General features: G+C 38.0%; 1 protein-coding gene across 1 annotated transcript in view; it reads left to right on the forward strand.

Moving 5' to 3' along the window:
- Positions 1-13716, forward strand: part of GRID2 (glutamate ionotropic receptor delta type subunit 2) — a 714293-nt gene that overhangs the window by 592038 nt on the left and 108539 nt on the right. The window contains exon 12 of the mRNA XM_026084197.1: positions 13449-13587. Coding sequence (XP_025939982.1) covers positions 13449-13587 — 139 coding nt within the window. The remainder of the gene's footprint in view (positions 1-13448; positions 13588-13716) is intronic.

Raw genomic sequence — 13716 nt, forward strand, 5'->3', positions numbered from 1 at the left:
TTTCCAACATATTTGGCTCATGGTCTTAAGTAAAGTGATAGCTGATTCACAGTAAAAAGCAGGTTATTCAACCTTGAAACATAAGTGTTTGTATTAGTGTTTTCTGTCAATAAATGACATTACAGCATTATTCTCATTGAAACTTAAAAGGATGAGAGTTTTCTTCTTTCCTCTGTTCACTACGAACTATCGTAGTATTACTTCAGGTCATCTGAGTTTTAGAGATCTCTTTGATAGCAACATTACAGGATGTACTTAAGGTGGAATTTTGGTCTAAATTTTAAAATGTATTATTTAGGAGCATAATTAGAGCTTCTGCATTAGTGATGATTGAATTCTATAAGGTTAGGAGTTCAGTGCAGATAAGCACTCTGAAAATTAAAGGATAACCAGAATTAGTGACCTGAAAACTGAACTAATGTGTCTAAGATGTGTCCAATTCACTTGCTTCTGAAGTATTCGGGTGCCACTCTGTGATGGTGGATGCTTGGAAATCCTGTAAGAACAGATTTGTACAGTATTTCATAATACTTTGAAAGCTCAAGCAAAAAACTATCATTCAGTATGTTATCTTTTTTAAATTCCCTTCGCCCCCAAAATTTGGAGTCACAGAGCTGTGTAGAGGTAGAAATAATAATATTAATAATAGTGATGATGGGAAAAGGTAACTGTCAAAAAAACGTGGAGTCTTTACTGAAATTGTTGTTTGTCCTTATGCTCTCACTGAATTGTCTTTTGTTTTGCTTGGTTCATAGTTGTTTGGTTTCAGCCAAAGGGGATTCTCTCTCCCTCGTGTTCATAATGTCCTCCCTGACAAGCTCTTAGATAAAGCAGCACTTCAATACCTCGTTAATGACATTGTTCAGTTTAATGTTAATTATATGTACAGATGGCCTATTTTCAGTTCATTGTGTACAATCCTTTTTACCATCCCGGAAGGTACTGCATATAACACTGTCAGTAGTCTGTGGCAAGGCTGCCACTACATAAACTGTATGTGACAGTTAGTTTCTTAGCCACTTATGAATACGTACCGTAGATGATAATTGTGGGTGATTGAGGCTTTAGAGCATTTCTATCCAACCGTTAGCGATAGGGAGATTGGGTCTCTTGAAATTGCATCTCTTGCATCTCTTGAAATTTAATCAGAAKGTTGCCAGCGTGCAAGGATATTTGTTAAGATCAGGTGACAATGTGCTCTAAAATAATAGCCAGTGCATATCATTTTGATGCATTCTCAGTAGCTGCAAATAGGGTGTCTATACAGCCATGCRATCAGGTGCAATCTTGAACTTGGGCATCAATATTCTATAGAGGAGGGTCCCTGGAAATTGTCCTTGGGTTTGTTACATGCCCGCTTTGTGCTCTAGTCTGCATGAGCCTGTGCTTATAATTACATCATATAAAATTGTTGTCCTAAGTTGTGAAAGTGGTAACAAAGGATTATCTGGCTGGAGCTTCTTTTGAGCAAATAACTGTTGGTGAAATTGTGAGACTTGCTGCAGCATTATTTATCATCATATAACTGAATGGTATTGCATTCGGTAACTCCAAAATTAAATTTGAAAGCCTGCTAAGCGTACTGATGAAGAAAAGAAAAAAAAAAAAGTAGATTTCGGCTGCTCCAATACGGGTTTTTTGTGGCCAAACTATACATTAGAGATGGGCAGCAAGCCTCATGGTTCAAAACTGGTCATAGGCACAGCAGTCAAAAGATCTCTTTTCAAATATCAGGCCTTGCATGATATTTCAGCGTCTAAATATAAATGGTATAAGTCCAGTAATGCTKCATCTAAGAGCTCCCAGGAACTTCAGTAAATAGAAGTAGACACCTCCATTTTCAAATTTTGGCTACAGCCATTACTCTTCTTTTGTTATGACAGCGGAGGATAAAAATGAAAAGTACTTTTATGATACATTTTCCACCACTTCAAAGCACAATTATTTTACCAATCTTACAAGCACTGTATGCTCTATCCCCTGTCTCTGTGTAATTATATTGCACCAGTCACCATAGTGTGTTGGCACTCAATTATTGCACCCTATTATTTGTACTAACATTTATCACCTATGTATGATGCATTTTGCTTTTCARTTGAAAACAACATGTTTTGCTAATTCTGCAGCAAGATGGAATTTGGTCACTGGGGGTTTGCTAAAATCTGAAAGTAGTAGTTTATGTTGTGGTTCTAGGTTTAAAAGATCTTCAGAAGCATCCAGGAATTAATTCCCATAGCACTTGAAGATTCRTGCTGTAAATACTAGGTAATAGAARTGCAAATCAGGTGTATGTATGTTGCTGAAGTATCACTGATATTGTGAGAAGCAAGACTACAGCCATTTGCTGTGTGGTAGTATGATGTGCTTCCCATCCCAACTTTTACCTCATCGTCACAGTTTCAGCAAGATGGTTGGAAGGAAACGATTTATTGTTGGGAAGGGAATTATAAATATACGATAACTAATATGTTATGCTAACATCATTTTAATCAGGTAATTATTAAAGGACTGTTTGGCCTTTAAGGACTTTGATTTAATGGGAATTAATTTAATGATTGAAYGCTGTTTGTGTAACATTATCATCGCTAGTGATGCGGAAAATTGGAATCTCAGCTCAGCTGAAAAGATGTTAGATTTTCCATTATCACATTAGATCCCATTCTTTTGGAATGCAGTTATTAGACCTTTTTTATACTTTCAGTATATGTTTAAATGTTTGGGTTTTATCTCAAAGTTCCTGAGCAGAAAAAGTAAGTAAAAATATTCGTTATTGTGGTGTTCTCATTTTTTAATCAAAGGCTTGAACTTCTGTCTAATGCAGACTTAAATGAAGTAGATTGGATTTTGGTTTTTAACTTGCTATTGCTTCTCCCATGAAACACAAATTTTCTCTATTTTCCTTTTTGACTTTCTTCTCTGCAAGTCTGATCATTGTGCTTAGGATGAATAGGATTTTGGTTTATGGAATGGTTTAACTCTTTAAAGCATCAGCTTCTGATGCATCAGCTTTAAGGAGTAGGAGCAGACACAGTACAGTTGTGTTAGAGCGCAATCGTGCTGAGGCTGTATCATGCGTGGCCTCATCACATTTTAGAAGTGGTTTAAAAGTGACTTTGACCCATTCGCCCTTGAGATGGAAATGGTGAACAATATAGAAAACCTGTGTTTAGTATCTGAGAAATTAGACCCTAATTAAAGCTGACCTACACAGGTGCAACTCCCATTTAACTAAGGGGATGTCGTATCTGGTTGCCCCTTCTTAATTTAGCCTTAGTTGTGCTATTGTGTCACAAATTATTTTTCTACCTTACCAAACTTCTAAAAACTGTTCAGATTTTTGTATAAAAACAGAGATGCGTACAAACGTAGGCAGAAAGTAAAGGGGGGACTCTATATTAACAAGTGACTGGAAGAATGTAGATAATAGCTGTGTCTGACAGACTCTTGCAGGTAGACTAATTTTCAAACAAAATTTTAATCAAGAATTTCTATGACAGTTCCTGCTGTATCTTGGCAGAGTTTTGCAAGGGTGTCTGGTAGTCAAATGATTAGCCCAGTATTTGAAGATAGGTACAAAAATAATTTGACAGAGACTAACAGAGGCTCAAACTCATAAATGCTTTTTAGGTTGGTAACCCACCAGTGAGCCAACAGCACACTGAAATGCTTTGCGCTGGCTAACAGCAGCCCTTCTCTTGGTACTAGCGTATTTTCCAGCTTCCAATAGGAGGGTTTCAAAGTACAAAGCCGAGAATCCTGTGCTTTAAGCAAAATAGGTTGCGAGTAGTCGTCTGGGCCATCTTTTGGTTATTTGCTTGTTTGTCCATCAGGTTATGTATGTATCAAGGGCCTCTGGCCAGATTTATGAGATGGATACGTCGGGCTGCAACTGGATGAGTGTTTTGTGGAGCGCCACAGGTCTTTATATAGCCCAGTGTTTGAAATCCCAGTGTGGATAATCTCCTCCGATTAATGAGGAAACAGAGCTGAGCAATGAGGCTTGGTATGTAAGCCAAAGGCACATCTGAACAGATGCYCAGGAGTAGCAAGTGGAGGATTGTCAGAGGGACTCTGCATGAGTCTAAACTCGGTGATATGGCTGGTGAAGGAAAGGTGATGGTGACTGTGGTAGTGTGCTGTATATTTTTTCTTGCCAGAGACAAAAAGGACTTTTTCTGTATGAATTACAAGTTTTTAGCTGCAGTGGGGAAAACAATGTAGTTTGGATGGAAAAGCTGCTAAGAACATCAGAGAAATGGAGGGCGTCTTGAACAATTTGATAAACATCACTATTCCCAGTCCAGGAAAGAAAGAAACTGACACCAGAGGGCATGTTACAGGCAGCAAGAAATACTAATGGCACAAAAATATCAGAGGCAGAAGTAGAAAGCAGTTGTATACAAGTGCAGAATGGAGGCAGTCTGCGACCTCCAGAAAGGAGTRCTGGAAACTGAATGCATCAAAGTAGTATTCAGTTTGTTTATTTGCGTTTCCAGCATAGAAAATGAAAAAATATTGGTGTAGATCCTGCTGGTTAAATTAAAAAAAAAAAAGAGAGAGTTATATAGAACAAACATAAAAGGGTTTTGCAGAGGCACACATACASAAAATAGTTTTGCATCTGCACTGTAGAGCCTGCCAGCCATGCAATATAGACAGATAATCCTGGTACAGTACTCAAATCCAAAAAACAGGCAGGCGGGTGGACAGTAGGGTGAACTGCTATCTTCTTTGAGGCAAGATATTACAAAAAAAAAAACTTGGAGAGAAAATCTCCTGGTCCCATAAAGGGGGGGAATGAGCAGGGAGAGCTTTCTGTTGTGGATGGATCGCTGCTTCCCTTCTGTGGGAGCAATGGGTGCATAGCTTCCCACCCAGACGACATGAAACCCCCTTCCAGGGAAAGTGAGTCTGATGAGATTAGTCGGGGGGTCATTCCGCTAACAACAAAAATGGGAAAAAAAAGTGAGTGGTCATTTAGTTCAGAATTAAGGTATTGGGGAAAAAAATCAGGCCCCAGTTGATAAAGTGAATATATTCTTTGACTGCCTATAGACCAATGCCAAAAATCTGAGTAATAAACAAGCAGTTAGAATTACTCTCTTATGAATATAAATTTGGTCTACGTGGCATTACTGAAAGCTGGTAGGAAAATTCAAGTGATTGGAAAGCTAACATGCAATATTATGAATGACTTTAAGAAAGATGGAGTGGGAAAAAGAGTGGTACTATGTCAAAATGGCATTAGGTATTTCTGAGACATTGAAAACTTATAAGCAATTGATCTTGAATTCTTGTGGGACGGTGGGCTAATGGCTGGAGCACAAAATGAGGTAGTAGTCAGTGGCTGCTGCAGACCACTGAATCACACTGGAGAACAGGATGATTGGCTCCGTAAGTGCGTATCTATAATGTGGAAGGGAAAATGAGAATTATAATAGGGGAATTCAATCTGAATGATGTATGTTTCAAGTCCCAGGCTGCTCATACTAAAGCATCTTGAATGCACATATAAAACAAATGGAAAGAAACAGTAACATTGATGGCAGCAAAGAATTAAGAAGCTAAAACACTCGAGGAAGAATGATATGGGGAGCAAATGGACGCAAAAAGAAATCAGAATTAAGAACAGAAAGAAAGAGGGTTTTGAAAAATTTATTAGGAGCAAAATAAACCTAAATGATAATGGTGCATTGCTAGGTGAAAGTGATAGAACTGACAATAGTTATGCAGGAAAGGCGATAAATATTTCTGTTCTGTGTTTGTGAAAAAAGCCAGATGATGTATTCATATCAGATGATGATAATTAAATCCTTTCCACTTCAACAGCAACTCAAGAGGATGTTAAATTGCAGCTACTAATGTCAGACATTCTCAAATCAGCAAGTCTGAACAAATTTCACCTAAATGTTTTAAAAGAGCTTGCTAAGGAGCTTCCAGGACCATTATTGTTGATTTGCAATAAGCTTTGGAACATTGGGCAGGTTTTAGAAAGCTGGCAAATTTCTAATGCAAAACTGAAAAAAAGTCTAAACTGAATCTCCAGCTCAAGTATTTTTTCCATCTTAATATATGGATATGAGAACTTGAAACCATTCATGGATATAGACAGAAATCTGATATTTCCAAAAGATACTGCCTTAAAAACATCTGGTTTGGAATGATATATATWCAAAGCATTAGTATGTATCATGGAGTACAACAGTAGTCCCTATCCCCAAAGTCATCCAGAGAAGAAGGAAGGCTGTAGGAATAACAGGAAAAAAAGAGGCCAAAGCATTTCTATGCAAGAACACCATCAGCACATGGAGAAATACTTAAAAAYGTATTGCTGACAGCCACCCCACACGCACATGCACACTGAACAGTACCTGGAGAGAGGATACTGCTAGCGGCTGATAGCAGAGGACATGCAAGGAGATTTTCGGTAYGGACAGGGATAGGAAATGTTTGTTTTGTCCCTTGAGCATTGTTTGATGACATATAAAGGATTTGTGTTCAGCAAAAAGTACGGGCCAGATATAAACTGCATAGAGCTGTAAGCTGATGGAGTTTGCACATGAAAATGTCTCCTGTATCATCTTGTATGTTAGGAAGATGAATGCATGGAGTTCACAAATATTTCTAGTATTTCTAATTTTAAGATTTGATAATACCAACATTTTCATAAATTTGCATTAGCTTTACTAAATTATTTTTATGGAAAATGGGAGAAAATATGTCAATTACTATATATTTCAACATTTAAAATATTTCAAAGATCCATTCTGAAGCRGCTTTTGTTTCTCATTTACTTCGTTTTTATTTTAAGAAAAACAATATGTGAAAAAATCTTGACAATGAAAAATCCCACTACTTCTGGCATTTACCATTTTAATGAAAATAAATTGCTAGAGTTGGTGGAAGTTTTCAGAATAACTTCAGYAGAAAATTGGTTATCACCCTTCCAATCCTACTGCTCCCGGTGAACCAAAAAATCTGTTACTCATATAACTTACTGCCTAACAGATTTGGAGCATTGTCACAGTATTAACAGTAGTACTAATAACAATACCTAGGTCCAGTGCCATCTGTTTAAGAAGGACTGAAGAAATGTTTCATGTGAGAAACAAAATATCTGAAGTGTGTCTTTTCTGAAGAATCACTGCACTTTGGTAAAAACAAAATGCAAGGGGAGAAACAGGTGGTGTAGTGAATAAAAGCAATGGTTGGCCCTTGAACTTGTCCAGACTTTGTGAAATCTGACTGCTGGCCCTGCYTCATGCTTAGCTTCCTTCCTACTCTCAATCCCCTGCAATCTGCCAATATTTGTAAGGCCAGGAAACACGGCTGCTGATTTACAAGCTTGCTTGGAAGGCATCACCAATTCGAGGACTCATATTCTCCTCTTGAGGAATACACATAATGCCTGCTACGGTCAATCAGTGTGAACTTCAGCAAATGGAGTAGTAATACAAGCTCAGGTTTATGACATGCCACCTTAGCTGATATGGAAATTAATGCACTTTGAGCAGTTCAAGGAAGAATGGAAAAGTTTGGATGAAAAATGAAAAGACCGGAAGGAAAAATTCATGATGAGAAATTTTCCAGCAACTTTCAAGCTGCACTTATTTCACAGCTGGTAGAAACAGGTACAGGCTTCATTGTCTGTAAAGTATTTTTTTGTCCTATACTGAATTGTACATTTCCAATTGAAAACAGGAGAGATTTTACATTATCGGGGAAGTTTTTAACAGAACAATAGCGATAACTAATGCCCTGAAAGATTCTGCCTTTGAAGAGCTGTGCTTAGGCAGAGTTTTGTAAAGATAACAGAGATCAGTCAAACTTTAGGTATTGTTTCACATGGCAAAAATAGCTAAAATATAAAATGCCTTTGCCTCTTTGTTAATACAAACTACTCCCCTCGCACCCACTCTCTATTAAATGTCCCTTTCACAAAGAAAACATAAGACGTTCATTGATCTAAACTGTTTGCAAYAGAACTCTGTACTTTATATTTGCGCAAATGGAAATTGCAGATGCACAGCATAATTGATGTGACTGTTCTAACAAGCTAAAGGCTAAACTGCAGCCAGCTCCCAGTCCTTTGTGGGGKTTTTTTTCAAAGGCCAATAATTCACCAGATGTGGGCAGAATTTTTGTGAGAAAAAGCAAAACCCAAGTCTGTCCCCAGATAACCCACCCTGTTATCTCTTCACTTGCCTACTCCCAACGAAATCAAGATCCCTGCTTCATAGTTTGGCAGTGTTAGAGTTTCTCAAGAAAACAGTCACAATTAATAACTTTTCCATGATTCTCAAAGCTGTCTGAAAAAATTTCTGGCTGAAACAGATAATACACAGAAATTCAGCCCAGTGCAGACCTCTAGCAGAGACTGTGTCCACTTAAGTGACTGATGTTTGACGGAGCGATTGACAACTGAAATCTGTTCTTGAAGTGAGAACTGTTGGGAAGCGTTTGTGGTGAGCACTGGTGACAAACTGAGTTTTGTCTATAATAAGAACCTAATCTCAGGGATTTCACTGACCGCTGCAGTTATCACAAATAGACATTGCAGGTCAGGATCCTAGTAGTGCCCTTCTTGCAGGAAGGGCCGCAGGCGCAACCTTCTCTTCCTGCTGTCTCTCATCAGGTATGGAGAAGCTGCAGCAGCTCTCAGTCCAGCTCTCAACTCCAAAAAAAAAAAAAAAAAAAAAAAAAAAAAAAAAAAAAAAAAAAAAAAAAAAAAAGTCTATTTAATAGAGTTTTCAAATCCAGGATGTAGATTAATGGTGTTTTATGGCTTCTCTATGAGTTTGTGTGTGGTTGCTTAGAAAGTTCATTTCAATAATTAATCTTCAAAACACATCTATTATTCTTCTCATTTAAACTCGAGGGAAAATGAGGGATAGAAAATGAACGGTTGACCACAGTAAAAATGTCTAGTGAGCACAATGCCGGATCATGCAGAGCTACCTAAACTAGCTTGGTAGTTGAAACAGTGGAGCTAATTTAGTTACAGCTCAGTTCCAAGTTTTCACATCCTGGTCTCTATGCTGCCAAGCTATTTGCTTTAATGATAGCAAAAAACAAAGATTTTCTGGAGCTGTTGAACAAATGAATTTAATTTGTAAATATTGCACATTCCCAGTGAAGTTGTTAAATCAATATTAAATTGGACAGAGATGTTATCTCAYGTTTACCGTCTGGATGACTGATGACCAAAATTGCATCACTTTTCAGCAAGATGGCTGCCAGCAGGCCTCGGCTCAGAAGTGCCAGCTGCAATTCAAGCTTCTGCAGGAAACATTGCACCATTTCTTTATGTTGACAAGGATTTTCTTTCTGACAAACTCATAGTTCTGGACTGTATAGATAAATATAGTTTTCCTTGAAACAAACAATTGAAAAATCCCTGAAAAGGAGGAGGCTGGAGAAATGAGCTATGCATTTTGAATTATTCAGGTTTAGTCCAGAGTTACAGAATGCCAAAATCTCACCAGGCTCTGATCCTCACTTTCCCTGTTTTGGGCATTTTTCTCATGATTTCATTCCTTCTTCTTGCCTATAATCCTAGCCTGTTATATTTTTAACTCGAAGAAACCTTTAAACTTACTGTTAACAAGGGAGAAAGACTGAAAAGGTATTAGAAGTCTGTACTGGAATTGTGTAAGTTTACATTTTATCTTCTAAGGTGATTTTTTTCTGATAGTTAGRTCTGTTGTAATTATACATTATATTGTTTGGGTTGTCAAGACAATGATTTTTTTTTTCCTCACCTAATGATATTTAGCTTGAAGCACTTGCAAGGAAAAAGGAATAAACAAAAATTAATAAGATAAGTTGCAGCCTGAGCCTACCTGCTGAAATAGGCCAGCATTAAACTGGGCCAGGATTAATGAAGGGGAGCTGCATTAGATGAGGGTGGGAGGACTGAAAGTAATTGCTTTCACTGTCACTTCTAAGGTAATTCAGCCTTTTCAGAAAATTCCCAGTGAGATTTCTTTTTACTAGTTTATTTTCTAGGCATAGTTTATTTTGGAAAATGTCTTTTCATTCCTAAATATGTGGTCTGAAAATTTAAAGGCAGATTTTTAAATGAATTTTAGTATACATTAGAAGTGTTGGCTGAATTATACTGGGAGCTGTAGGCAGAACACAGATGATCTACAAGTACTGGTGGTTTGTGCTCCCTTACACCCTTGTAGCAGTGTGTTGGAAGGGCCAGGTCTAGAGGATTATACATTTCAGGCCCATCTCTTACAATTGCAAAACAACTCCAGGACTGTCGAGCGTCTTTAATTTCCATTTGTTTCATGAACAGATGCTCAGTACTGATGTGATATGAGAGACAACATCAGGAGGAGAATGTGCACTCTTCTTGGCCCCTTCCTCTCACCCTCTGTGTGTGAGCATGCGTATATCTATCTTATGTGTAGTCCCCACATATCTTTGAATATGCTGTGATCCATACAAATGCATTAGGACTCCGTATAAGTGAAAGGCATACTAGATATTGGAAATGCTTCCTCTAAGCAGAGCCCCGGAGGTTTACGTGCATGCATGTCCCTTCTGCATACTACTTTATACCTAGCAACAGCAACTCTTAGATCTGCAGCTCTTATTCATGGTAACCATAATGGAAAACCAATGATTGCTGTTCTCCTGAGCCCCTCGGTGCTCTTCTGCACTGAGAAAACGCATTCATTTGGACAGAAAAAAACTCTGGGAAGTTTTATCCTTAGAAATAAAATCAGGGAAGGGAGTGAAGAGGTTTCATAAGGTGGGCTGTCATGGTAAGTGAAGTGTCTTAGCAAACAGTCCAATAGAACAAGACTGTATGGCATTAAGTCTCCTAATAGATGCCAAAGAAATGATATTATGGCTGAAAGATGTCTCCTCTGATTTTTAAATCTTTCTTTGGCAGAGGCRGAGTAGCCTGCCTGTACTGCTCAGATATCACAGGCCTATGTAGTTGCAGTATTGGTCCTGCTTTAGAAGTGGCACTTTGAGAAGCATCAGTGCAAAGGAAGGCTTCTGAGTGGGACCAGGAGTGCGGAATTATTTTGGAATGTATTTTCTGTGCTTGTGGTTGTATGCTGTGCTTGGTCCTCAAACTCCATTTATTGACTGCTGATGGTATGAGATGTGACTGTGAATAGAAAACAGGACTTCTTCACAAACAGCTGGGTGAACTAAAGACACTTTGGGATGAACACCATTCATAGTTATATAAAGGCTTATTGTTAACATGGGTTTTAGCATAGAAAAGGTAACAGTGAATGGTGGGGATAGTTACAGATGTGTGAGAAAATGACCGCATTTGAGCAGTAGGAGAGTGCTGTGGCTGCAAGTTTGTATGGTGGCCTCTGTGAACACTTGTTGAGCATCATCCTTGGTTGAGAACTTGAGTTGTGCCCAGAAGGTCGGTGTGTGACTTTCAATGGCCCTCTCTTTTTTGCGATTTCACTTCAATAAAAAAAAACGGTGGGAATTTACCATTTTATTCATGAAGCTGAAAAWTGAAACTGCAAGGATGCCCAAGAGGTTGTTGGCTTCTCCTTTTCTGTTCCAGCCATTTCAATTTAATACAAAGATTATCTGCTGGATTGGCACCTGAAAGTTAGAAGGAGAAACAGCCCATTGGGTTAAGTTGATAAAGCTGTCTGCTCTTTTCATTTGATTAAAATTCATTTTTAAATGGAAGATTCCAAAGACATTGCAAAAACTGTTCTAAAGTGGAAGTATCCTATTAAAAATCATTTAAAATTTATGCTGGACAGAAAACCAAATCTTCAGATGTGGAAGTTCACATTCATCTTCAAAAATACTAATACTGAAATAATATCTCCTGATGTGATCAGTAGATTCTTATTTCAGATAATTACACAGCATCTTGGAAATAGAAGGAAATTTATTTCTGACTGTGCAGGTCTAATACAGATTTTGTCTTTTAATACAGGAATTCTTAAAAGGCAGAAGATCTGAATATCTATATACCAAAATTATAAATGGAGTCACTTACAGTCATTTTACATACAGCACAGCTCCACATTAGTGTAGTAGAATGAAAGCTTCAAATTTGTTCAGTGTATGGTAGTGCAGAGCTCCCAATACTTTGTTTAGGTAGGACAAACTTTGAACAAAATAGTAAGGTGGTCTCTCATATTCAAGTATTAAGTAAAAGTCTAGATAGTTTGCATTTATAACTGAAGATGCTTTTATTTATACTTAGAATGGGAATAATTGTAATTTGTATTCCCATTAAACCTACTTGCCGGGGAAACGTAAAGGAGTTTTTACATAAGTGAAAATGCAGCACTAAATATTTATGGGTGGTTGAATTTGTAACAAACTGCTTTTGCTTTTGAAAATTCCAGATACCATGCCCTTCTTAGACCAGTAGTTTCTGAAGCAAGTGAGACCTGTGATTTTGCATCTGGGAAATCTCCCTCAAAATAATGACCACTTTTCCAAGTGCTGAGTGTAGGGGGAAAGAGAGAAGATGAACATCTTAAGCAGTTGACTGTGATTGCCTGCTGCATTCACCTGTCCCGCTTGGTTACTTGTAGCTTTGACAAAACGTAGACTAAGAACAAAACAAGTATTTTTAAAACAATGAGTTTTCCTTCATCTAAGAATCTATGGTGTGTATGTTTTTAAATGAAGCTGGTATAACAAAATGAGGAAAGACTTCTTTTAAAAACTCCAGCCTACTGTGGTTTGGGGGCAGCTATTTGAATAAAATATGGTGCTTTTTATGGCTTGCTAAACTGAGCTCTGGAACACATKGCGTGCTCACGCTAGCAGTAGAGTGCAACTCAGTTTCTGTGAGCCACGAAAGCATAGGTGGATTTAGTAGCTGCTAATGTTTTGTTTGCATGACAGTTGAATTTAAATAAGCAACAATGGGAATACAAATAATTTTATGTTCTTYTTCAGCACATGCAAATTTTTTGCATATCCAAGTTCACTTCCAGCAAGTTGTACATGTACATATGGCTGTTACCAGCACACCCACCTGCCTATAGAAGTGTGAAAAATAATTGAATTTTGCTTGAGAGAGAGGGGGGTGACAGGTAACTTCATGTTCTCAAGAATGCAAGAAAAACTTTAATTAAAGTTGATAAATAAAATCTTTAAGGAAAGAATATCATAAGAATTTACATTTGCTCATTAGGTTCTGAGATCTTGAGGTCTATTTCCATTACTGGACTGGACTGGCAGATGAATTGCAATTAAAGACGGTATAGCAGAAGAGATTAAATAAAGTAATGAAGGCTGGCAGTGTGGGTCTCTTCCAGTACTTTTTGTTGCATAGAAAGTGTGACTTGAAGTCCTGCCCAGTTTACTGAGGCAGTAGCCTRCTAACCTTGAAGCCAAGTTCTCCTGAGCAAGGCATGCACAGTGAAGATTTGGGTTTCCTTCTGTCAAATGAAAACTCTGATTTTCCTTCTTTCCCACAGGAGGAGAAGTGCCATACACAACACTGGCGACCCGACTGATGATGGGGGCTTGGTGGCTTTTTGCTTTGATTGTTATCTCGTCCTACACAGCAAACCTAGCAGCTTTCCTCACCATCACTCGCATAGAGAACTCCATCCAGTAAGTCACTAAAGACTGAATTGAGGGAAATGAGTGTGCACGTATACATGTGGAGGGGCATGAATGTACTGCTTAAATGTGTGAAAAGGTGGGGGGGACTTTCCTCCTCCTCCTCCTGAGAATCAGCTT

Source organism: Apteryx rowi, unplaced genomic scaffold (assembly GCF_003343035.1).
Source record: "Apteryx rowi isolate R43461 unplaced genomic scaffold, aptRow1 scaffold_63, whole genome shotgun sequence".
NCBI lineage: Eukaryota > Metazoa > Chordata > Aves > Apterygiformes > Apterygidae > Apteryx > Apteryx rowi.